Raw genomic sequence first — 26,068 nt, 5'->3', positions numbered from 1 at the left:
TTCTCATTTTATTCCAAGTCTGCTATGTGGGACCATAACAAAAGCTTTGCTGTAATCCAAATAGATCACATTGAGCACTCTTTCTCGGACCAATTCTTTAGTCACCCAATCAAAAAAATCTCAGATTTGTCTGACAGGACCTTCCCCTAGTGAATCCATGTTGCCTCAGGTCCAGTAATCCTGACTTTAGGTAGTTCACTATCCTTTCCTTCAGCAGAGTTTCCATTAATTTTCCCACCACTGAGATGAGGCTAACTGACCTGTAGCTTCCAGCCTGCTACTACTCTTGTAGAGCGGGACCACCACCTCTCTTCTCCAATCATTTGGCACCACTCCTGTTTCCAGGGATCTATGGAACAGGTCACTCAGCAGACTCGCTAGCACATCTCTGCACTCCCTCAGTATCCTGGGACGAACTTCATCCAGCCACATGGCCTTGTGCACTCTGTTTTCCTAGCTCTTCCCATACATTCTGATCTGTAAACGGATTTTCCATCTGTCCCATCTCCACCTTCGGTCTTGTCAACCAGCAAAGGTCCTTCTCCAGGGTCGTCTTTAGTGAACAATGAACTGAAGTCTTTGTTTAATATTTCCACCATTTCTTCATCTCTCGCCACACACTGATCATTGTCACCTTTCAATGTCATAATACCAATTTGGACCTTTCTCCTTTCTCTTATATATCTGAAAAATGATTTGTCGCCTCTCTTTAGCTCTTTGGCAATCATTTCTTCCACCTGACTTTTAGCTTTCTTGATTTCCTTCTTTGTCTCCCTCAGTTTCACCAGATATTCTTGCCTGTGTTCATCATTTTGGGATCCTTTATATTTCTTGAACATTGTTCTTTTTACTTTTATTTTATCAGCCGCCTCCTTTGAGAACCAGATGAGTTTCTTATTTCTCTTACTTTTGTTTACTCTTCTAACATATAGGTTTGTTGCCTTTGTAATTGCTCCTTTTAGTTTGGCCCACTGTTATTCCACCTCTCCCATTTTCTCCCAGTCTTCTAGTTCTACATCCAGATATGTCCCCATTTCAACAAAGTCCGTTATTTTTTAAATTCAAAACCCGGGTCTACATGTGACTTCTCTGCATCCTATTTGTGATATCAAATCATACTGTTTGATAATCACTAGTGCTGAGATGGTCTCCCACCCGAACATTAGAGACTTTATCCCCATGAGCACCAAGTCAAGTATTGCATCTTCCCTCGTGGGTTCCATACCATTTTTGTTTGAAGAGAGCCCCTTGCAGGGCATCCACTATCTCTCTACTTCTGGTAGATTCCGCAGAAGGGATTCTCCAGTCTACGTCCAGCAGATTAAAATCTCCCATAATCAACACCTCTCCCTTCTTTCCCACCTTCTGGATGTCTTCGACCAGATCTCTGTCTAGATCTTCTATTTGAGTCAGAGGCCTGTAAACCACTCCAGTAAAAATGTATGCACCATCATCTTTTTTAGGACTGCTCATAATGCTTCTTCTCTACCCCATCTTCCTTTCAGTTCAGTTGCTTGGATATTGTTTTGACATAAAGAGCTACTCCTTCCCCTTTTCTGACCTCTCTGTCCTTCCTTATCAAGTTATAGCCTGGTATGGCCATATCCCATTCATGAGAATCCGTGAGCCATGTCTCCATGATCGCAATTATGTCCAGGTCCGCCTCCACCATTAGGGCGTGCAGGTCTGGGATTTTATTGCCCAAACTGCGAGCATTTGTAGTCATTGCTTTCCAAATTTTCTCTCTTGATTTGTTGCACTTCCTAGTCACATTTTCTGCTTTTTTGAGTTGATTGATTTTGTTATTTTCTCCTCCCACTTTCTGTATTGCTTGGGGGTGATGTCAATTTTATTGGCCATTTCCTGCCACCCCCATTCTTTAGTTTAAATGTCTGATAATATATGATCTGAATTTCTTACTTAGCATCCTCCTTCCTGCTACAGACAAATGAAGGCCATCCTTTCCATAAAGCTTTTTATTTCTCCATTCACGACCCCAGCCTCCAATGTATCCAAAAGCACTTTCTGTATACCAGGTTTTGAGCCAGGAATTGAAATTATCTGTATGGCATAGCTTCTCTTTTCCCTTTCCATGAACAGTAGTACTTCTGTAAAGGCAATAGTCTTTGCAGTGTGTTTTATCATCTTTCCTAGATTTGGAAATCTTTTTGTATTTTGTTGGCTATTTCTATCGAGGTCATTGATCCTCAGATGGATGATAACACTGATATCAAAGTTCTTAACTTCTTCAATGACTTGGACTATCTGGTTTGTATTTCTAGTAGCTGAGGATCCTGGAAGGCATTTAACTGTTGTAGCCATCAAAATGTGCTCCCAAATTGGTTCCTCTGAATACTGAGTCTCCCAGCAGAAGCAGCTTTCTTTTATGACATTTGATTCTATTGAAGGGCTTCTGGGTGCACTGGGTAACTTCACTTTTAGAAATCACTTCAAAATCTAATGCTGAGGTTTCTTTATTCTCCAATGCAGAAAAAGCATTTTGTAAGGGTAACAGTGGGGAGAGTGAGTGTCTCTTCATCACAGGCCTTATTGTGCCAGAACCCACCGTTATCCAATTGCTCCTGGGTTTTTGAATCCTGGATGTCTGACAACTCAGTGAGAGTGAGAGTTGATGCACAGGACGCTGTAAAGTTGGGGAAGGTGGATGTCTGTTTGTCACATGTTCTAACAGAGCCTACCGTAAACCATTTTTCCTGGGTTTCTGTAAGCTCTGTGGGAGATGGGCGCGAGGTACTGGATGATTCATGGAAGGGGAGGTTAATTGAATTCTGAACAATTCCTCCTTTAGATGAATCAGCTCCATTTCAATTGCAGATAGCTGAAGGCAAAAGGTACAACCTTTGATTCTGGAAATGGTAGGCCTTGGGAAATAAGTCCTACAGTTATTGCATTGAATGAAGGACATTCTTTAAAATTATCACTAATTCCTTAGGTAAGGTAAAATTTATTCTGTAGCAAAGATTTTTTTTCCTTATAGGTATTTGAAATGAAAATTAAAAGTAATAGTGTAAGCCATTAAAGATTAATAGGTAGAATATGAAAACCTATTTTTTTTTACAAGAAATATGACAGTTTTCTGAGCTGAAAGGAATTACAATTTTCTGAGCTGAAAGGAATTACTATTAATTGAAGCTAAATTATCTAGGAGTCCAGGGAAGAATATGTAAGAAAGTAAACTCGGGGGTAGGTGGATAGATTGGGGTGTGAGGGAACTAATCAGTTGCTAGAAGAATAGACTTTTTTCTTCTCAAGCCCAGAAAAAGCACCCCTTTACTTTTCAGTTTAAAAAACTGCCTCCTCCTATAACCAAGGCAGACACTTTTGTAATTATACACTCTTGTGGATCGGCTGCCTCACAGGCAAATGGGAGACGGGTAGTGCTTCTGCACTGTGCAGTTTCCCGCTTTGTCCTGCTCAGATAGCCTATAGCTAGGGATTTACCCATGAATGAGGACTACCATCCTGCTTGTCCTAGGAGAAAGCAGAGTTGCTTACCTGTAACAGGTGTTCTCACAGGACAGCAGGATGTTACTCCTCACGAAACCCACCCGCCTCCCCTGGGAATTGGTTTCTCCATGTATGAACTGTATCATGGACTGAGGGACTCTGCCTAGGGGGCAGGGTGATAACTACAGCTGCACATGCTCAGTAGGACATGTTGAAAGCTCTAGATTCTTTGAGATCAAAGTTCTGTGCTGGGCTCCTTCCGATGATGTCACCCATGTGTGAAGACTAACATCCTGCTGTCCTAGGAGAACACCTCTTACAGGTAAGCAACTCTGCTATACCTATTTCTGTCTTCATGACTTCCTTTGAATTATAATTTCATAGAACAGTGTGCAACCTGTTTAACTCATTTCTGTGTAACTGCTTTATTAATACTTGCCTTCTAAACATTTTTAAGAATTACTGCCTTTAAATAATTATTACTGTTTTTTGTTTGTTTAGAGCGTGGGACTGTTTCGTGCAATGCCTGGACCATGCATATCTCGGTTCCCTTCTCAGTCACGTAATAGTTGCTTTGCTGCCTCTCTTACACATTCATCCAAAAGAAACTGTGGCAATATTTCACTATCTGATAGTAGAAAACAGGTAATTAGGAAATTATTTAAAATAGGTGAAACACTCTGTATCTTGCAGCTTGTTTTTAGGCTATTGTTCTGACCAATCACAAGGCAGATGTCATGTTATGCAGATGCAGCCACTAACACAGGGGTGGCCAGCTCTGGTCCTCAAGAACTACAAACAGGTCTGCATTTTAGGATGTCTACAGTGAATATGCATTAGTTCCCTGTACATACCCAGATCAGTCCAGACTCCTGGGTTTTGGCTCTCCTCCAGCAGATGGAGACAGAGAAAGTTTTATTGACACTGCCACTTAACATGAGGTGCCACCTACAGTCCCTCAGTATTTCTCTGTCTCCAGCAGATGGTGGAGGTGCAAAGCCTGCAGCCTGAGTTAGAAAAAAAAAAAAGAAATCATATACGGTGGACCCTTGACTTACGAACTCAATTTGTTCCAGACGCCTGGTTGTAACTCAAGATGGTTGTAGGTCAAGACTATTTTTTCCATAAGAAATAATGGAAATACCCATAATGAGTTCCGAACCTACCAAAGCACCCCTTACCTAACATTTTCATAATAAAAAAGGGTTGTATAATGTGCATAATTACCAGAAACACCTATAATTTTCCTAGTGTACTCACCAAAAAGTTATAAAATATGCCTAGCCTACCAGAAACAACAATTTCATACTGTACTACAATTCAAGTTGCCATCTTTGGCTTGCAGGGAGGGGGGAGGATTCCCCCTTCCCCACCCCTTCAGAACACATCTCTGGCCCCCAAATACTAATTTCCCCCTCCCAGCATACTCATTCTTCCCCTCCTGATACCTTACTGTAGCCGGCTGAGTGCTACACCCCCTTTCTGCTGCTGCACAGAAGCTTCCTTGGGCACCAGTGATGCTGTTGCTTGCTGCAATGCCGTGCCGGGTCTGCCTATGTGCTCCTGTGAACATTTGCAGTTCTGGGTGCGCCTGAGATGGACAGGCCTCATTGGCTGCTGCCGATCACTGCAACAGCAGAGCAGAAGTCCCACCCACCAAAAAACGCGATTGACAGGAAAAAACGCCCAGTTAGAAGCAACTGCACTTAGGAGCGGATACACATGGCCTTGGCCGGCGTTCATGTTGTAACTCAAGACTTTGGTTGTAACTCAAAACTAAAATCTTGGTTGTAACCCAAATTGTTCGTAAGTCAAGCAGTTGTAACTCGAGGGTCCACTGTATACTAAAAGGAGAACTGCAATTTTGGCAGTGCTGGCCTCCCAGAAGAGAGTTGCAAGGATCTGGTGGGGCCATCCCCTCTGGTACTTGAGGCGGACGAGCAGAGGCTCGGGGACCCTTATGTAACTCGCTCCCTTTTTCTCGCCAGACAGGGCTGACACCCAGGGGGCCCGGATCACTCACCCTAAGGGTTCAATGGAGCCTGCAGCCATTCTCAGGGAAGTGCTTTCTTTGTCAAAGTTTATAATTTAAAAAAAAAGAAAGAAGGTACAAGGAGGAGAGTTTTTCAGAGCAATTGGGGGTTGCTAGGAGTCAGCACACATCTGGTCCTGGCGTTGCTATTTCCTTATTTGGCTAGTTATTTAGCCCCTTCTCTCCAGCGCTGCTTTCTCTCCCTGCTCAACGCCGTTTTCGCCTTCCTGCTCGACATCCTTTTCAGTGCCGTGTGAGGTGGCTTGTTCCACTTGTGGAGAAGTGCGACGGTCTATGTGCTCGATGCCTCCCCGGTGGGGAGGGGACTTCAGGGAGCACAGTGGGGGAAAGGTTGGGCAGGTGCCGTGAGCCTGAGAGGCTCTTGCTGGCGTGGCAGGTCTCTGGCGATCCCTTCCCGCTGAGTGTAGGAATGGCGGCCATTTTGGCAAAGTTCAGCATTCCTGTGCAGGTCGCAGAGGAGGGTAGGGATTTCCCTCCTCTCTTTTTTTTTTTCCGGAGGTGGGGACCTCCGGGGGAGATCCAGTTTTCCGAAGGGGCCCCGCTAGGAAGTGAGGAGGACCCCACGGGAGACTCTGAGGATTCTTCTTCTCCTCGGATTTTGTGCTGTTACTGCACAAAGCTTATAAGGCTAGGAAGTCTGCACGATGCAGAACCAAGAAGGAGGCAGAGGCATTGGGGAGACTGGCAAAGAGGTCCAAGTCAGGTGACTCCTGAGGGCCTCTGTGCTGCCATCCTCAGCGGATAGCTCTTCGGATGCTTCTGATAAGGATGAGCGCCAGGACCAGGATCCTCCGGAGTCGATGCCCGGAGTGATTGAACAGGACCCGGATTGAGTGCTATCGAAGAGCACGGTGGTTGAGGGGGATGATCCTAAGGTGATGCGGTTGTTCCACAAGGAGGAACTGGGCATAGAGGTCCCTCGCGAGGATTCTGAATTGGGAGCAGTAGACCCTGGTCATGGTTGGCCTCCGGGGTCCAGCCAGATCCTTTCCTTTCCATAATTTGGTTAGCGCTTTACTGTTCAGGGAGTGGGATACTCCCGACACAGGCCTAAAGGTCATCAGGGCTATGGATAGGTTGTATCCATTGCTGGAAGATGCGCTTGAACTTCTCAAGGTTCCGGTTACCAAGAAGACCAGCATTCCGTTTACTGATGCTACAGCTCTGAAGGACCTTCAGGACAGGAAGCTGGAAGTGCACCTCAAAAAAGATTTTTGAGGTGTCTGCCCTTGGTGCTCGGGCGGCTCTGTGTAGCAGTTTTATGTTGAGAGAGGGTCTTCGCTGGATGCAGCAGTTATAAATGGACGAGTCTTTGTCTGAATCTGAGTCTCTAGAGGCAGAATGGCAGGAAGCTGTTGTGGTGTACATTGTAGATGCATTGTATGATCTTCTCAGAACTTCTTCCAGAACCATGATGTCGGCGGTTTCAGCCCGGAGACTCCTCTGGCTGAGGAACAGGTCAGCCAGTTGAGGAACTGGTCAGTCGCAATTGGGATCTTTGCCTTTTAAAGGTAAATTGCTCTTTGGTAAAGACCTGGAGAAAATGATCAAGTTGCTGGAAGATAAGCCCAAAGGAAAAGACTCCTTTCCTTCTTGCTCCCGCTTCAAAGGAAGTTGAAGATTTCGGGCATCCAGACCTTTAGGATCTACTCTGTGGCAGTTCTCGGGTAGACAACAGTCCTGGAATCAGGCCTTTTGAGGACGTCTGCCTAGCAGAGATGATTCTTCTCAGGAAGGAAGTGATGCCAAATCTTCCCAATGATGCGAGGTTGTCCCACTTCTCAGTTCCAGTGAGGAGGTCGTCTGGCTCTTTTTTACAAGGAGAGGACCAAGATCACATCAGACTAGTGGGTCCTAAAACAAGGTTACGCTTTAGAATTTGCTTGGCCACTAAGAGACCGGTTTTTGGTATCACCATGCTCTTACCAGGAAAAGAAGCTGGCGGTACGAGACACCATTCGTCGCCTGCGCAAGTTGGTTGCCATTGGCCCTGTGTCCCCGGACTAGCATAGGACAGGTTGCTATTTCATAGTTTCCAAGAAGGAGGGAATGTTCCATCCGATCCTCAGTTTAAAGAAGGTGATTGTGACTCTGAAGGTTCCTCGATTCCGGATGGAGACCCTATGTTAAGTGATTGCGGCAGTACACAAGGGAGAGTACCTGGCGTCCCTGGATTTAACCAAAGTGTACTTGCACATAGGAATCCAGTCTGATCATCAGAGGTATCTGAGATTCATAATTCTGGGGGAACACTTTCAATTTTGTGCCCTACCCTTCGGCCTAGCAACTGCACCCAGAACCTTTACCAAGGTAATGGTCATAGTAGCTGCAGTTCTCTGGAGAGAGAGGGTGCCCTGGTCCACTCCTATCTGGATGACTGGCTGATCCGTGTGAAGTCAGAATCACTTTGTCAGAGGGCTGTGGATTTGGTCCTCCAGTGCCTGAGATCGTTGGGGTGGATAGTCAATCTGCCCAAGGGTCATCTTGTTCCTTCCCAGAGTTTGAAATTCCTGGGGGTGCATTTTGATATGAAGATGGGAAATGTGTTCCTCACTGAGGAGCGGATTTTCAAATTACAGGCTCAAGTTCATGGATTGTTGGACAAGCGAGTACCAAAGGTCTAGGATTACTTACAAGTGCTCAGGTCTATGGCTTCTACCTTGGAATTGGTTCAATGGGCATTTGCTCACATGAAGCCTCTTCAAGTCGGCCTTACTGTCTCGCTGGGACCCGTTATCTGCGCGTTTTCAGCTGCTTCTTCCTCTCCCGGAGTTTGTGCGGTCAAGTCTCTCATGGTGGCTCCTCCCAGACAAGTTGAGTCAGGACATGAATCTCGACATCCTGATCTGGATGATCATTACCACTGATGCCACTCTCTTCGGCTGGGGAGCAATATGTCAGAACCAGTCGGTGCAAGGCCGGTGGTCGCTGGAGGAAGCCTCCTGGTCCATCAGTTGTCTAGAGACGAGGGCAGTGCATTTGGCCCTGCTGGCATTTCTGTCCTTTGTGAGGGGAAGGCTGGTGAGAGTCTTGTCAGACAATATGACAACGGTGGCTAACATCAGTCATCAGTGGGGATACCAAGAGTCGAGCAGTAGCTCAGGAGGCCCGGCTTTTGGTCGATTTGGGCAGAACAGTATCTGGAGCACTTAGCCTTGCACATAGTGGGCTCGGACAAAATGCAAGTGGATTTTCTAAGCTTGCAGCAGCTAGACCCCGGAGAGTGGGAGTTGTCAGAAGAGGCGATGCATCTCGTCAGTCACAGATGGGGCTCGCCATGTTTAGACTTGATGGCAACCTCTTGAAATGCCAAGGCCCCGCGCTCCTTCAGTCGACAGATGTTCTATTGTATGTTTTTCCTCTTTGGTAAGCAAGATCTTGCGGCACATATAGATTCAACTGGACAATGTGATTCTTACAGCGCCGGAGTGGCTGAGATGTCAGTGGTTTGCGGACTTAGTCAACCTAGCAGTGGACAGTCCATTGTGCCTCACCCACCTGCTGAATCTTCTGCATCAAGGGCCCGTTTGTTTAGATCAGGCAGATCAATTTTGTCTAGCTGCTTGGCTTTTGAAAGGCAGCGTTTGAAAGACATAGGTTATTCAGACACGGTCATCGCTGCCCTCTTGCAGTCTAGGAAGATCTCCACTTCCCTCACCTATGTGAGGGTATGGAGAATTTTGAGTCCTGGTGATCCAATCAGCGAGTGGATCCTAGGCGAACCTTGGAGGGCATATTTTGGCCTTCCTGCCGGACGGTTTGGTCAAAGGGTTGTCCTTTAATTCTCTCAGGGTTCAAGTGGCGGAGTTATGTCTACGAGGTAAGGTTCGAGGATTTTTTATATCGGCTCATCTGGGCATTGTGCGTTTTTCTTCGGGGAGTGAAACATTTATGCCCTCCGGTTTGGAAGCCATGTCCTTCCTGGAGCCTTAATGTGGTCTTAAAGAGCATATGTGCGCCCCCCTGGCTCTTAGAATTTCCAAACTTCAAGCTTTATCCTGCAGGGAGCCTTTTTTGAGAATTTCGGACGAGGGAGTTTCCTTGAGGATAGTTCCTTCCTTTTTACCCAAGGTGGTGTCATCTTTTCACTTAAATCAGCCAGTAGAACTCCCGTCCTTTTCAAATTTGGATCCTTTGGCACCGCACACTAGAGATTTACCACAGTTAGATGTAAAGCGCGCATTGATGCAGTACCTGGAGGTCACCAGCAGTTTCTGTATGTCCGATCACCTTTTTGTGCTGTGGAGTGGTGCCAAAAGGGGGCATAAGGCGTCAAAAGCCACCAATGCAAGGTGGTTGAAAGAAGCCATTAATTCGGCGTATATCTGTCAGGGTCGCCCGGTTCTGGAGGGGCTAAGGGCGCATTCTACTCATTCTCAGTCGGCCTCCTGGGCCAGCTAATTTCTCCACAAGAGACCTGTAGAGCGGCTACTTGGAAGTCGTTGCACACTTTTGCCAGGCATTATTGCTTGAATGTCCAGGATCCAGAGGCAAGGGGATTTGGTGAAAGTGTGCTTCGAGCGGGATTCTCTTAGTCCCACCCTATTTTGGGAAACTTTGGTACATCCCAGGAGTAAAAAGGAACGGAAAGGAAAGGAAAATTGGTTCTTACCTGCTAATTTTCATTCCTGTAGTACCACCCTCTGGAGGAAATGGGTAAATTGGAGAGTCTGAAGAATGGCAGAGGTTTTGTGTGGGTGCAGTTTGCTTTAAGGTTTTTCTTTTCTCGCTGCTCGTTTGGGGGGGGAGGGGGGTTGGTCTAGTTGGTTTTGTTTGTTGCTTTTCTGGCTTGGGTACAGATTAATACTGAGGGACTGCAGTAAAACTTTCTCTCCATCTGCTAGAGGGGAGGCAAAACCCAGGAGTCTGGACTCATCTATGGTACTACAGGAGCAAAAATTAGCAGGTAAGAACCAATTTTCCTATACATTTGCATACACTGCCTCAGTTGTATGCAAACCTATCTCATGCATATTCCTTATGGATATCCTGAAAATCAGATCTGTTTGTTGCTCTTGAGGACTGGAGTTGGCCACTGCTACACCAACACACAACTTGAAATAGAAACCAAAGCAGTTTGGGTATGTTAATATTACCAAGGTTTAGACCCTATATTGGCCAAAAAACTACACTAAAAGGTTCAGAGGGGAGAGAAGCTTAGGAGGATGTGGGACGAGGGGAATAATAATTCAGAAAAAATTAAGATGCAGCAAAATGTAAAGAGGTAAATAAAGCAGTCAGTTTTATGAAGAAAATGTTTTCTTGAATGCAAGTTATTTAATGAAAGTTCTGTACTTTTTTTCTTTTATATAATTTAGGGATGTTGTGCAAGACTTTCTCCATGAAATTTATTTCTTGCCTGACCATCCTGAACTAAAGAATATTCAAATAGTCCTCCAGGAATATAGGAAGGTGTGTATTTTGTGATATAATAAAAATGTAATAGATCATAGCATTTATTATAAACTAGCGAAAACTGCCGGGTGTTGCTTGGGTTATCTGATCCAAAACGGCTATAAATTTTAAAATTGAACAAAAATTAAATAATAAATATTTTATTTTGTTGAGTAAGTAACGGAAAGCATATTGACACTTAGGGTGCCTCTCTATTAATTACATTGACATTATATTAGACGTGTCTCATTGCCAAACTGTAGTGTGCGCTAAATAGTGATTGTTACAGAGGAAGATAAAAAAGCATGGGTTCTAGTTCAGATCACTGGGGCACTGCACTATTCACCATCCTCTGTTGAGAGAACTGACCAATTAGTCTTACTCTCTATTTCCTGTCTTTTAACCAGTTTACAATCCATAACCGTGGTGTAGCCACAGGTAGACCTGGCTGAATCATGGCTCACCCACTTAGGGCTCAGGCTCATTCAATCAGGGTTGCCTGATATCAGACGAAGAGGCCTGCAGGATGATTCCCATAATTCCCATCCTGCATGGCCAAGGAGGGAGAGGGCAACCATAAGACCCCATCCCACAGTGCCTGAAGAAGGGGTCTGGCAGAACCTGAAGAAGAAACTCTGCATGTATGTGTGTGTGAGTGGGAGCCTATGTGTGTATGTGTATGGGCTGTGTGTATGGTGGAGCCTGTGTGGGGGCATGCATGTGTGTATTTGTACGTGTGCCTATCTGTTCCTGAATATGGGAGCCTCAGAGACGGGGCTTTGCAGACAGAGCATATTAGTGAAAAGTTCCTGGCATTCCTCAGTTTGTCTAGTTCACAACTTATGTACGTTTTGAAAACAAAAAAAAAAAATGGAAAAGATTCTGTCCTTTTGATGCATAAGGCCTATTTGGCCAGTAAGAGAGCGGTGATCAAGTGGCTGTTCCCTAGGAAGTCCCAGGTGGCGAAGAAGCCTAAGCAGGCAAAATCAGGAGGTTTCTCCCAGGGCAGGCAGGATGTTAAGTCCTCACAGATGGGTGACATCATCAGATGGAGCCTTGTCATGGAACACTTTTGTCAAAGTTTCTAGAACTTTGACTGGCACACTGAGCATGCCCAGTATGCCACTAATCCTGTGGCCATACAGGGTCCCCCTTCAGTCTCTTTTTTTTTTTTTTTCCACGCAGCAGTTGCCTTGTGGTTTTAGGAGCTCTGTGAGAGTTTTCCTCACACCTTTCCTCACGGAAATTTTGAAGTTCTCTGTACGTACCAGGATCAGTCCAGACCGCTGGGTTATGCCTCCCTTCCAACAGATGGAGTCAGAGAAAAGCTGAAAAGCACCCCCAGATAACCCGGTGTGCCACCTGCGATCCTTCAGTATTTCTCTGATTCCAGCAGATGAAGGATAACATAACCTGCAGTACTCATCCTTTGCAAAATTCTTTATTTGATTGATTAATAAGTGAAGGGGGTATCCTAACCTTAGTACCTTTGACTAGATTAACTTGTAGTAAGTAGTAAAAAAAAAAAAAAAAAAGGAAGACTGAGATCAATTTGTAATAGCAGGCAAGGCTGGGCTCCTGCCCCTTGGCCTTAATAAGGGGTCTGGCAAAATTTTGACACAGCCCGGTGAGTTGGGGATTTACCGGTGGGCCAGTCTCTCCCCCTTCATACAGTGCCAGAGACGTCTTAATTCCTCTGGTGGGAGCTACAAATTGTATATTAAGCCCAGGGATGTACATTCCCCTGGTTGAGAAGCTCTGAAAAAGAAAAAATAAATACATAAATAAAAGACAAAGGATAAGCCTTTTAAACAGAGCGAGCCTGCTGAAATCTCCCGGGGCTCCGGAGGGGGTGAATTGCTTCACTCAGCTGATTTTCTACCTACGGCTTAGATTGCCGTGCAGCGTGTGGAGAGCCGGCAGTGCGGCTGTCTCGCGAAGGCCTCTGCTCCTGCTGTATCCCCGGGGACGAGGGGCCTTTGCAGCTGCTGATTGCAGGGAAAAGATCAGCGTTGCCATGATTACGTGGCTTAAGCCACAGTCAAGACAGTTCACAAGGAGAGGCCTGCCCCGTCTCTGACAAGCGTGGGAACGGCTGCCATTTTGCCCGATTTGGGCCCCGATGCTGCGCAGGGCTCAGATGCACAGGGGGAGAGGATTTCCCGTCAGTTTCTCCGCCTATGTTAAGCCCCAAAGGCCTCGCGATTTGGAACATGATTCTTCTTCTCCTCCCTCCATGCCTCTGGAGGGAGGAGAAGAAGAAATCCTCTCCCCCTGTGCCTCTGGAGGGAGGGGGGGCCCTTAAAGAGACAGCACCCATTTTCTTCTCAGTTTATTTTACTGCTTCACAAAGCTTATATAGAGGCCTTCCCGCCCCCTCGGGTTTGGCTTTTTCCCTCCATCTGGAGGTCCGGTTGGTGAAGTGGAGACTCCCTATGATCCATGGGACGATGTATCCTCTGACCACTCCTCACGAGCTTCTAAGGAACTTCTCTTGGAGCCTTCACCCCTGGAAGAAAGGCATCGTTCCCCTCTGGAGGACCTCTCCTTTGCTAGTTTTGTCAAGGAGATGTCTGAGACTATTCCATTCCAACTTCTAACAGAGGAGGATGCCAGGCACAAAATGTTGGAGGTTTTACAATTTGTAGATGCCCCAAAAGAGGTAATGGCAATCCCAGTGCACGAAGTTCTCCTCAACCTCTTGCACTGCCTCTGGGAACATCCAGGTACTGTGCCTCCAGTTAGTAGAAAGACCGATGTCACATACCTAGTACATCAAACTCCGGAGTTTCAAAAGAGCCAATTACCCCATCATTCTGTGGTTGTGGATTCAGCCCAAAAGAAAGCCTGGCTACACTCCTCTGCCCCTCCTGGAAAAGACCAGAAAGCGTTGGATGCCTTAGGGTGCAGAGTGTTTCAAGGATCAATGTTAACTGCTCGCATAGCAGCATACCGACTCTACATGACCCAATATAATAGGAATCTCTGGAAACAGGTCCAGGAATTTTCAGAGACCCTACCACGGCAATTCCAAGAGGGCTTAGCCTCCATCCTCCAAAAAGGATTAGAGGCTGGAAAACATGAGGTCAGAGCAGCCTATGACTCTTTCGAGATAGCATCCAGAGTCTCGACAGCCGGAATTAGTGCCAGACTCTGGGCCTGGCTCAAAGCCTCCGACCTATGCCCAGAGGTGCAGGACAAATTGGCTGATCTCCCCTGTACAGGAGAAAACCTGTTTGGGGACAAGATCCAGGACGCAGTGGCCCAGCTTAAGGACCATCATGAAATCCTGCGTCAATTGTTAATTGCCACCTCAGATGCCCCTTCCATAGCCCAGTCAGGGACCCTGCTGGTGCATTGCTGGATCCTTTATAGGATCCGGGTCAGGAGCCTATCAGTGCTGGAGGGGATCCTTTGTAGGATCCGGATGAGATTTCAACGGTGGACGGGGATGATCCTCGGATGGTCTGCTAGTTCTGCAGGGAGGAGTTGGGCCACTGATCCCCCCCCAGGTTCTGGAGGAGCTGGGGATTAAGGTCGCTTAGGAGGAGTCAGACATTGAGGGAGTGAACCCAGTCCTGGAGGGATTGCGGGGATCCCCTAAGGCTTTCCCATTGTCGAAGATGGTGAAGAAGTTGATGAATCGGAAGTAGGAGTCTCCTGAGATGGGCTTGAAGGTGGCCAGAGCTATGGCCAAATTGTATCCTTTGCCAGAGCAGACCCTGGAGTCGAGGAATATCCCCAAGGTGGATGCAAGGTATCTGCAGTTACCAAGACGACTACCATTCTGGTGGCAGGTGCAACGGCCTTGAAGGATATTCAGGATTGTAAACTGGAAATCCTCCTTAAAAGGCTGTTTGAAGTTTCGGCCCCTGCGTGTGGCGGATTGCAAGAGCCTGATGCAGAGAGCCTGTTTGTGCTGGGTTCAAAAGGAGCACAATAATAGGTCAGGAATGACAATGGAGGCGGCTCAAGCAGCGTACTTGGAAGCGGGAGCAGCCTATGTGGCAGATACCCTGCACGACTTGATTCGGACTTCTGCCAGGAGCATGGTATCGGCGGTTGCTGCGAGGAGGCTTCTGTGGTTGAGAAATTGGTTGGCGGATGTGTGGTCTAAGGCTCATCTGTCTAACCTGCACTTTAAGGGGAAGCTGCTGTTTGGAAAGAATCTGGGGCAGCTCATGAAGCAATTGGGGGAGTCGAAGGTAACAAGTTGCCTGAGGACAAGAAGATCCCTAAGAAGTATTTTCCTCTGCATTCTCGATTTTGGGAGGCGACAATCTGGGCAGATAAGTCGTCAAAGCGGGTTGCCAGTGCTGTTACCACCACATTAGTCAGCCCCGTTACAGTTGAGTCATTCAGAGCCACTTGCCGCACCGGCATTTTGTTGGTGGCCATTTTCCCCTCTATGCTTGTAGGCCTTTCCTTCTCCTTTTTTGCAGTTCATGTTGTCATACCCATTCAACAATCTTGCAAATCACGTTAGCAGATAGTCTGGTTACTCACAACAGGTTTCGCATGGAGAAGGAACAGGTTGGGATCCTGATGATGTTGGATTCCGGGGGATGGCGCCCGGAGCCTCAGGGAAGACTACCTTCTGCATTCACCACATCACGTGGTCTCCCTTCTTTTGGAATTTTTTCCCACATTTCCTTGTAGAACTCTTCTAGTTCATAAATATCTTTAGTTCTTCTTGCACGCACTATATGTTTGAGAACAGATTTTCAATAATATTAAAGTCTGGGAAATGTGTAGGCTTTTCCAGAACTTTCATCTTTCTTTCCTATAAGTACTTCGTGATTAATTTTGAGGTATGTTTCAGATTGTTGTCTTGTTGAAATACCCAACCTCTTTTCTGCTTAAGCTTCTTCACTGATTGTAATACAATAGCTTATAGAATATGTTGATATTTAATTGAATCCATTCATCCAGGCATGGCCAGTCCATATAACTGGGTTATGCACATCAACCAGCAGATTGAGACAGAGATCAGAACTTGCTGATGTCACCTTCATTTATTCCTGCATTGACATCAGTCTGCCAGAATTCAAAAATTGGAAGAAGCATCCATCAGAAGAAAATAGGATAAAGCATAAGCATTGGCAAGTTAAATGTAAGACACTGATAAGACAGGCTAAGAGAAAATATGAAAGAAGTTGGCCATAGAGGCAAAAACTCACAATAAAAACTTTTTAAAAAATGTCCGAAGCAGAAAGCCTGCAAGGGAGTCAGTTGGACCGCTGGATGATCAAGGGGTTAAAAGGGCACTTAGAGAAGATAAGGCCATCGTGGAAAGATTAAACAATTTCTTTGCTTCTGTGTTTAATGAAGAGGATATTGGAGAGAGACCTGTTCTGGAGAAGGTTTTCATGGGTGATGATTCAGATCAACTGAACCAAATCTCAGTGAACCTGGAAGATGTGGTAGGCCTGATTGACAAACTGAAGAGTGGTAAATCACCTGGACCAGATGGTATACACCCTATGGTTCTGAAAGAACTAAAAATGAAATTTCAGACCTATTAGTAATAATTTGTAACCTATCATTAAAATCATCTGATGTACCTGAAGATTGGAAGATGGCCAATGAAACCCCGATAATTAAAACCGCATCCGGTGTGATCCAGGAAACTATAGACCGGTGAGCCTGACTTCAGTGCTGGGAAAAATCATGGAAACTGTCATAAAGAATAAAATCACAAAATATTTAGATAGACATGGTTTGATGGGACACAGCCAGCATGGATTTACCCAAGGGAAGTCTTGCTTCACAAATCTTCATTTTTTTGAAGGGGTGAATAAACGTGGCCAAAGGTGAACTGGGAGATGTGATATATTTGGATTTTCAGAAGGTGTTCGACAAATTTCTGCATGAGAGGCCTCTAAGAAAACTAAAAAGTCATGGGATAGGAGGCATTGTACTTTCGTGGATTGCAAACTGGCTAAAAGACAGGAAACAGAGAATAGGATTAAATGGACAATTTTCTCAGTGGAAGGGAGTGGGCAGTGGAGTGCCTCAGGGATCTGTATTGGGACCCTTACTTTTCAATGTATTTATAAATGATCTGGAAAGAAATACGATGAGTGAGATAATCAAATTTGCAGATGATACAAAATTGTTCAGAGTAGTTAAATCACAAGCAGATTGTGATAAATTGCAGGAAGACCTTGTGAGACTGGAAAATTGGGCATCAAAATGGCAGATGAAATTTAATGTGGATAAGTGCAAGGTGATGCATATAGGGAAAAATAACCCATGCTATAGTTACACAATGTTAGGTTCCATTTTAGGTGCTACAACCCAAGAAAGAGAACTAGGCGTCATAGTGGATAACACATTGAAATCGTCGGTTCAGTGTGCTGCGGCAGTCAAAAAAGCAAACAGAATGTTGGGAATTATTAGACAGGGAATGGTGAATAAAATGGAAAATGTCATAATGCCTCTGTATCGCTCCATGGTGAGACCGCACCTTGAATACTGTGTATCATTCTGGTTACTGCATCTCAAAAAAGCTATAATTGTGATGGAGAAGGTACAGAGAAGGGCTACCAAAATGATAAGGGGAATGGAACAGCTCCCCTATGAGGAAAGACTAAAGAGGTTAGGACTTTTCAGCTTGGAGAAGAGACGGCTGAGGGGGGATATGATAGAGGTGTTTAAAATCATGAGAGGTCTAGAACGGGTAGATGTGAATCGGTTATTTACTCTTTCGGATAGTAGAAAGACTAGGGGGCACTCCATGAAGTTAGCATGGGGCACATTTAAAACTAATCGGAGAAAGTTCTTTTTCACTCAACGCACAATAAAACTCTGGAATTTGTTGCAGAGGATGTGGTTAGTGCAGTTAGTGTAGCTGAGTTTAAAAAAGGATTGGATAAGTTCTTGGAAGAGAAGTCCATTATCTGCTATTAATTAAGATAACTTAGAAAATAGCCACTGCTATTACTAGCAATGGTAACATGGAATATACTTAGTTTTTGGGTACTTGCCAGGTTCTTGTGGCCTGGATTGGCCACTGCTGGAAACAGGATGCTGGGCTTGATGGACCCTTGGTCTGACCCAGTATGGCATGTTCTTATGTTCTTATGTTCTGTGTACTGCTTGCAGCAAGAGTACTGTACAGGCAGACAATCATTAGAAATTGTACCGTACATGCACCACAGTCTGGGGGAGGTCTCCACAAGGGATTTCACGCTGGCTGGAAGGTCTCAGGCTTTGGAGCCAGTGGAAAATGCCCCCCCCCCCCGACCTGTAGGGGTTGGGAGGATTGTCAGAGGCCTCCTTGGAGAGAGCAAGATAAGGGAGTTGTCTTTTTCCCTGTCCTTCGAAATCCCAATGAGTTGTCCTCTAGCATAAGTTTGCCTGCTCCACTGATGCCTGGAATGGATTTATCCGCCCCTTCATGGATGGAATTGTCTAAAAGTCTGCAAACTTTTTGTATGACGCAGGAGGCCCTGTGTTCTAGCCATGTCTCTGAACCCCCAGCATCCCAAAGTAAGAAGTGTACAGCATCTCCGGATTTTGCAACTTTAGAAAATTTTTCCCGGGGAAAACCTCGGGGAGTCAGAAGTCTTGCTTCTTTAGTCAGTATTGGTACTTTTGGGCAAGGAAAGGACAAAACGTCGGGAGTTGGGACTTCTAGATCCTCACAATGAAGTTTTGGGGGTCCTAACCTCGTGTACCAGAAATAAGTGGGCGTCTTCCTTAGATCAAACTTTTATACAATATGAGTGGTTCTGAAGTGCATCTCATTATTTATTTTATTATAGCATACAAAAATAAAAGAGACGTGAAGGTACGTGAAACATTTTGAAGCTGAAAGGGGGTCTGTGTTTCCTGAAAGTTCGGGTACCCCTGCTTTAAAGAGTTTTTTTTTTGTTTTTTTTAATAACCTTCCCATGCTTTGTAAGAGTGAATTATCTTCATTTTCAAATGGTTGGACAACTACTGCTGAGAGGAACCCATGGTTGTTGAAAGTATACAGCATAACAATCACAATCTAAAAGTTTAGAATGGTCAGAAAATGTTTTCAACCATGGAAGTGTATTCACCTGACTAATTAAAAGCCTAACGAGTCAATCAACTATTTGTGCCTTATTTTCAACTTTTTAAAAAAAAGTAATGAATTAGCCGGAAGGATGTCCAAACTTTGCACATGCCATGTTCATGGTTTTATTATTTTCAATCTGTTAAAATCAGCAAATAGCAATTTAGTATGAAAAAATTACAGAAAGATGTTTAACTTTATCATGTAGAGGTTGTATCAACTGTTATTCATTTAGAGATTATTTGAAACATAGTTTGACCAGGAATGCCTAAACCTTTGCAGACAATCATATAGACAGTTGTGCTGAAAAGTTTACATACCCCTGGCAGAATTTGTAAGATGTGTAGCATTTTAAGAAAACATGGGCGATCAGACAAAACACGTCTGTTGTTTTTAATGTGTTTCAGATTAAACTATTGTGCATCACAGAATAGCATAATCATTAAACAAATTATAGCAATAAAGAAAATAAATATAGTTAAAATGATAGTGGGTGTTCTCTTCATGTGGAACCTGCTTTAACAGGAATGTTTTGTGACACCAGATCAAAAGAAGCTGTTTTGAGTGCAGGTTTTCAGGAGTCTGGTTTGTGTTGTGCAGGAGACCTCAAAGAGCACTGACTTGCAGACAGCCCTGCAGCTCTCCATGAAAGCCATTCAGCACGAGAATGTTGATGTTCGTATCCATGCTCTTACTAGCTTGAAGGAAACATTGTACAAAAACCAGGTGCGGTATGTGATATTCAAGTGATCTGCGCTACTAACCAATTGGCATAAAAGATTCTTCCTCCATGAATTTAATGGGGATTAGAATAAATGTTATAACATTCGATATTATATATTTTACATTCAGATTATTAGTCTGCCAACTCCAGCTTCACCCCCATAGACTAACATTGGCCCTGGAAACTTTATTCCATCTTTGACTGGGAGTTAAATTGCTGCATTAAAAAAATGTGAGTTAAGTCTATGCACCTCTGCAATAGTGAGTGATAGCTAATGCATTCATTAACATGAGATTTGCATGGAGGAGCATTAATGTGTGTGCAAAACTTGTTACAACGGGAGTAAAGTTTGTGCACACAGCATGGTATACCTTTATTACATCAGCCTCACGATTTGGCCAAATGCATGAGATCCAGTCTTTTGCAAGGAAAACAGACCTAGTCTTCCCATTTTTGTGGTAAAGTAGGACGTTGACCATCACTGAAGATTGGATTAGATGTCCTAAAATTTGCAATGGCTGTATCACCTGCCAACTTGTAGCAACAATTTGTGAAATAATCCTGTGGCAGAGTGCTGGTACAATTCTTCATTCCATGCAAAACAGTTTCTAACATTTTTCAGAGTGCCGTATGTGAAAAGGTGCTGCAGGCAACCACAGGCCGATGCAATACCATGCGTTGGCTGCAGCGCACGGCTCAACCTGCGACTGGACGTGTGCCCATAACCCCCGATGCAAAACAGGGGTTAGCGCGTCCAAAACGCATCCAATCGTGCATGTAGAAAATAGCGCTCATCACATGCAAATGCAGGTTGATGAAGCTATTATCTATTTCCCCGATGCAAAAAAAAAAAAGTGCGCCTGACACACACATTTTTACTTGCCAAAATTAATGCCTGCCCCGAGCAGGCATTAATTTCGGAGGAGCCCAAGAAGAATCCAGAAAAGCAGAAAATACTACTTTAAAAAAAAAAAAAAGGGTACCAGCAGTCAGGTTAGGAAAAAGGACGCTCAGTTAATGAACATCCATTTTCCTAACCCGTGGCTGACAGTCACCTTTCCCGGGCGCTCGCTGCCGAGGAGGCACTAGGGGCGCTCAATTTCCCCTTAGCGCCTCCTTTTTACCACGGCAGCCCATTTGCATTTTGCATTGGGCCCCCCCCAGAGGGGTGGATCGGCGCGCCTTAAGGGAGCGGGCGTTCAATCATGAGTGACCATTTAACGCGTGCCGATATTGCATCGGCCTGCCAGAAAGAACAGCAAAAGATGATCTGGGTGAAGTGCAGATATCTTTCTTTCAACACAAAAACCATATGAGTGCTAGATCTTTTGGGCTGATGTGAATTGCTTAGTAAATGGGGCTCTGTGAGTGTTGGAGTTCACCAGCTGCTAAGATGGTTTCCACAGCAACAAAATAACCCTGGTTTATACTATCTTTATTGCTTATGCACTTTTAGGCAGAATTGGTGAAATACGCGACGGAGAGTGAGACAGTGGAGCCTGTTATCTCCCAGCTGGTGACAGTGCTTTTAATTGGCTGTCAGGATGCAAACGCTCATGCTCGCCTCCTCTGTGGGGAGTGTCTAGGAGAGCTGGGAGCCATCGACCCAGGCAGACTGGACTTCTCAACAAGTGATACCCAGGGGAAAGGGTCTACTTTTGTGGTAAATGATTTCTAGGGTAAACCCGTGCCCTTCCTAAAGCAGAGATTCTTGAGAGGATGTGGTAGATGGACCTCTTTAGCCCCTGTAAATTTAGTGAAAATCTTCCTCAAGAAATCTGCCGGCTGTGCTCATGAGAGTGGTAAAGAAAGTCGGAGGCATACAGTAAAATGCTGGTGTTCTATGAATTAATCTAAATTCTTTGGGAGAATTACGGGCGATACAGAAAACTTGGCGGGAGAGTGGGCGAGTGATCCAGTAAATAAATTTATGTAAATGAGGGCCCTCGGTAAAAGGAGGAGCAGCAAGTAATAAAACAAAATAAAATTAGTAGATAGGAAGGGTTTAGGGGGTGGGTAGGAAGAGGGAAGAAGTTTTGGCAAAGGTAGGGAACTTGGGGAGCTCTGGTTGCGTCGCCGCATGTAATTTACTAAAGTTCGGCGCAAATGTGCACACGGCCAGTGGATTTTATAGCGTGCGCTCGTGTTATAAAATCGGTGCGTCCGTGTGTGCGCACCAGGAACCGCGTGTGCGCTACTTTTAAAATCTACTCTTAAGTCTCTCTAAAATGGGTTTTCTTGTTCTCCTCCTCTGAGTGATAAAGGTGTGAGAGAATATAGTCCATATATTAACATGATTTGGCACTATTTAAAAAATGACATTCTAGGAACAGGTACTTAAAATTATAAATAATATAATAAGAACTAAAATTGAACTGTTCTTTACAATTTAAGCTGCTTCTGAAAATACTATGTTGAAAGGATCTACCGGTAGTTTGATTTTCGTCCGTACGGCCCTTACTTCAATTAGAATAGCTTTAAATTAGAAGGACCTATTGCCATCCTTGGTTATGATTGGGCATCTAATGTGTCTGAGATTCTTTCTATGGGAAAATCTGTGTATTTTAGTAGAGATGGTTTGAATAAATTCCAAAAGACTGGGGGAGGGAGGATGGTTTCATTTTGTAAAGTAAGCGGTGTGCTTCTCAGTAGTAAGTGATGTGCGATTGTGTTTGTAGTTTTATAAACTTCTGTTGTGCTATAGATTATAAAGGCAGTTTTCAAACTGTATACATTGGGACAAAGATCTATGTACTTTTTTTGTTTTGTTTTTCACCCATGGGTTTTGCACCAATTCTCAAAGCAGGGTACATATGTTTGCTTTGAAACTTGTCATGGGTATAAAGTATGCGCTGTCACCTGCACCTTCTTTCTCTACAGGTAGAACTTTGCTGGAAAAGTGCATACATAAATTAAATTGTCATCTGTACGCATTTATTTTCTTCACTGATCTAACCAGGACCCCCCTCTGCCCCCTTCCCCCCCCCCCCCAGGAATGCCCAATCCTGGTCTAATTCAGATGTAAGTAGTTTGGTTGTCTCCCATTGCCAAACAGTAATTCACACACACCGGTCACAGAATGAACTGGCGTTCTGAGAGATCCCGGACTGGAATAGCTGGTACAGTGCCAACCAAGGTTGATGAGTATGGAGAAGTTGGCACAGCTCCTGCTGTACCATTCCCAGTATTAGTCCTACACTTTCATGCTGTCTAATTAGAGTGCTGGATCACACCATCTTGAATTAGAGATTATGGGCATATTGCAATTTGTTATATACCGTATTTTTCGCTCCATAAGATGCACCTGACCATAAGACGCACCTAGGATTCAGAGGGGGAAAATTAAAAAAAAATAAAAATTGTGCTAAACCGGCTCTGCGTCTGGGCGTCTTATGGAGCAAATTAGGGGAGTGCATAGCTTTTTTTTTTCTCCCCATTTTGTTTTCGGGTCTGGGGAGGGCCATTTCGGTCCACTTCCCAGATCAGAAAACTTTTTTCTCTGGGAACCCCTCCCCCCCCAAAAAACCCCCATCCCAACCCTTTAAATTAACAACCCCCACCCTCCTGACTCCCCCAAGACCTGCCGACTTAATTTACCGCAACCCCCCACCCTCCTGACCCCCCCAAGACCTGCCAAACGTCCCTGGTGGTCCAGCGGGGGTCCAGGAGCGGTCCGGGAACGATCTCCTGGGCGTGGGCCGTCTGCTGCCAGTAATCAAAATGGCGCCGATGGCCCTTTGCCCTCACTATGTCACTGAGACCGACCAATAGCAGCGGTCGGTCCCAGTGACATAGTGAGGGCAAAGGGCCGTCGGCGCCATTTTGATTACTGGCAGCCGACGGCCCACGCCCAGGAGATCGTTCCCGGACCGCTCCTGGACCCCCGCTGGACCACCAGGGACGTTTGGCAGGTCTTGGGGGGGTCAGGAGGGTGGGGGGTTGCGGTAAATTAAGTCGGCAGGTCTTGGGGGAGTCAGGAGGGTGTGGGTTGTTTTGTTTTTTTTATATTCGCTCCATAAGACGTACATACATTTTCCCCCCACTTTTGGGGGAAAAAAAGTGCGTCTTATGAAGCGAAAAATACGGTAATCATCTGTGATGTCTACTTATTCTAAAGGTCCAAACTGAGCCTTTTGTTGAATATTTTTTAATCTAACAAAATCAGATAAATTGTAGCTCTATTCATGCATATGACATTCTCCTAGGACAAGCAGGGTGGTACTCCTCAAAAATGAGTGTTCCCTATATGTACCCGGATCAGTCCAGACTCCTGGGTTTTGCCTCCCCTCCAGCAGATGGAGACAGAGAAGTTTGAACGGACTCTGCCCTATACCCTGAGGTACCACCTAGAGTCTGTCAGTATTTCTCTGTCTCCAGCAGACGGTGGAGGTGCAAATCCCTTCAGTCTGGATTAGCTAGAATTGGTTTATAGCTTAGATTGGTTCTAAGGCTTAAATTATTGTGAGGATTTAGTTTAGTTTTTAGATCTTAACAGGAAAAAAAAAAAAAAAGTAAAAACTGAGATACTTTACGCCTCCCAGGGAGTTGTCAGGTCCTGGTGGAACCATCCCCCCTGGTAATAGAGGCTGAGGAGCAGAGGGTTGAGAACCCAGTAAACTGCCCTTGGCGGCAACTGAGGGAGATACCAGGGAGCCCGGTTCACTCACCTTCAGAGGGCGGGCAGCGCTTCTGTTTTGTTTTACAAAAAAAAAAAAGCCGACAGTATGAACGAGGAAATTTTTTTATTACTTTCACGGCCCAGCGTCCTCTTCGTTCCTCCCCCCCCACCCCCCGCCACTACCTCTCAGCTTGCCCTGCAACCGCCGAGCTCCCGTTCTAAATTTAGTCCATTTATTATGCCGCATGGTGCGGCCTGCTCAGTGTGTGGGAGCGCGCGTGACTCTCAAGGGCCGGTATTTGCTTGGACTGCCTCTCCAGAGGGGAGGGCGGTGACTGAATCTTCCCGCGATGGCAGTTCTCAGGTGCGCCGAGAGCCCGGGAGGCCCGACAATCTGGATCAGCCCTCAGACCCGTTCCTGCTTAGCGCGGGAACGGAGGCTATCTTACAAACTTTCAGGGCACAAGAGCAAGCAGCCTTGAGGGAAGGCAATTCCCCACCACCATTTTCACGGCGGCTTGTGGCCTCCGGGGTGGGGGGGGGGGCAATTTGCAGGTGAACTAAGAGCGCTCATCAATAGATGGCTCTGGGTGGGCCTCTGATAATTCTTCCTCGTCGTTCTCTGACAAATTTGTTTTGCTGCTCCACAAGGCCTTTAAGCCTCGGAAAGCAGCTAGAAAGCATGGTAGCAGGGTTCCTCGTTCAGCTCCAGTGCCTTCAGAGGGGGGCAGGGACGCCATCTTGACCCATAAGCGCTCCAAGGCCCCACCGGGGATGGGGTCCACAAAGTCCAAACGGCCCCTCCGATCTGTTTCTTGTCCAGCGGACAATTCATCTTCAGAGCATTCAGATAGGGAGGAGACCCACCCGCAGGATCCTCAGGGACCTGATCAGGATAGCCAGCTCCAGTCTACCAAGCAAGCTGGCACACCAATGGTTGAAGGTGATGACCCAAAGGTGGTACGCTTATTCCGGCTATTCTGGAAGAGTTGGGGGTTGAGGTCCTTCAGGAAGATTCACAGCTGGGCGCTGTGAATCTGGTAATGGTCAGACTCAGGGGTCCAGCTCGGTCTTTTCCCTTCCATATGTCAGTTACTGACCTATTATTTCACGAATGGGACACTCTGGACTTGGGCTTGAAAGTCAGCTGAGCTATGGACAAATTGTTCCCGCTACCAGAGGAAGCCTTGGACCTCCTCAAAGTGCCCAAAGTGGATGCGGCGATTTTCGCAGTGACAAAAAAGACCGCCATCCCGGTGACCGGAGCCACAGCCCTTAAGGATTTGCAGGATCGCAAATTAGAGTTGTAGCTTAAGAAGATGTTTGAAGTCTTGGCTCTCAGTGTCCGTGCCGCCATGTGCAGCAGTTTTGCACTGAGAGCTAGCGTCCGCTGGGTGCAGCACTTACAATCGGCTGCATCCCTTTCTGATGCAGATGCTGTTCAGGCCGGTCGGCTGGAGGCCACGGTTGCTTACAGTCCAGATGCGCTTTATGATCTCCTTTGTACTTCGGGCAGGACTATGCTTTCGGCAGTCTCGGCCCTATGGCTCAGGAACTGGTCTGCAGATGTTTCTTCAAAAGCCCAGCTGGGATCCTTGCCATTTAAGGGAAAGCTGCTCTTTGGCCAGCAATTGGAGGACATGATTAAGTCTCTGAGAGAGAACAAAGTCCATAAGCCGGCAACACTCCTGGAATCAGTCCTTTTGAGGCTGACGTCCTGGGAGAGACAGACCCCCACAGGCACATGGGGGTCTCAAGTCCTCA

The 26,068-nt window shown here is 45.6% G+C and overlaps 1 protein-coding gene across 5 annotated transcripts in view; it reads left to right on the top strand.

Moving 5' to 3' along the window:
• The window catches only part of ATR (ATR serine/threonine kinase), a 368,882-nt gene that overhangs the window by 173,084 nt on the left and 169,730 nt on the right, over window positions 1-26,068 (top strand). For all 5 annotated transcript variants that reach the window (XM_029617054.1, XM_029617056.1, XM_029617057.1 and 2 more), the window contains exons 20-23: window positions 3,970-4,113; window positions 10,840-10,933; window positions 19,563-19,688; window positions 21,143-21,349. In XM_029617054.1, the coding sequence (XP_029472914.1) occupies window positions 3,970-4,113; window positions 10,840-10,933; window positions 19,563-19,688; window positions 21,143-21,349 (571 nt within the window). The remainder of the gene's footprint in view (window positions 1-3,969; window positions 4,114-10,839; window positions 10,934-19,562; window positions 19,689-21,142; window positions 21,350-26,068) is intronic.

This window comes from Rhinatrema bivittatum, chromosome 9, assembly GCF_901001135.1.
Source record: "Rhinatrema bivittatum chromosome 9, aRhiBiv1.1, whole genome shotgun sequence".
Taxonomy (NCBI): domain Eukaryota; kingdom Metazoa; phylum Chordata; class Amphibia; order Gymnophiona; family Rhinatrematidae; genus Rhinatrema; species Rhinatrema bivittatum.
Note: the sequence above shows the minus strand (reverse complement) of the source record. Positions and strands in the feature narration are given on the sequence as shown.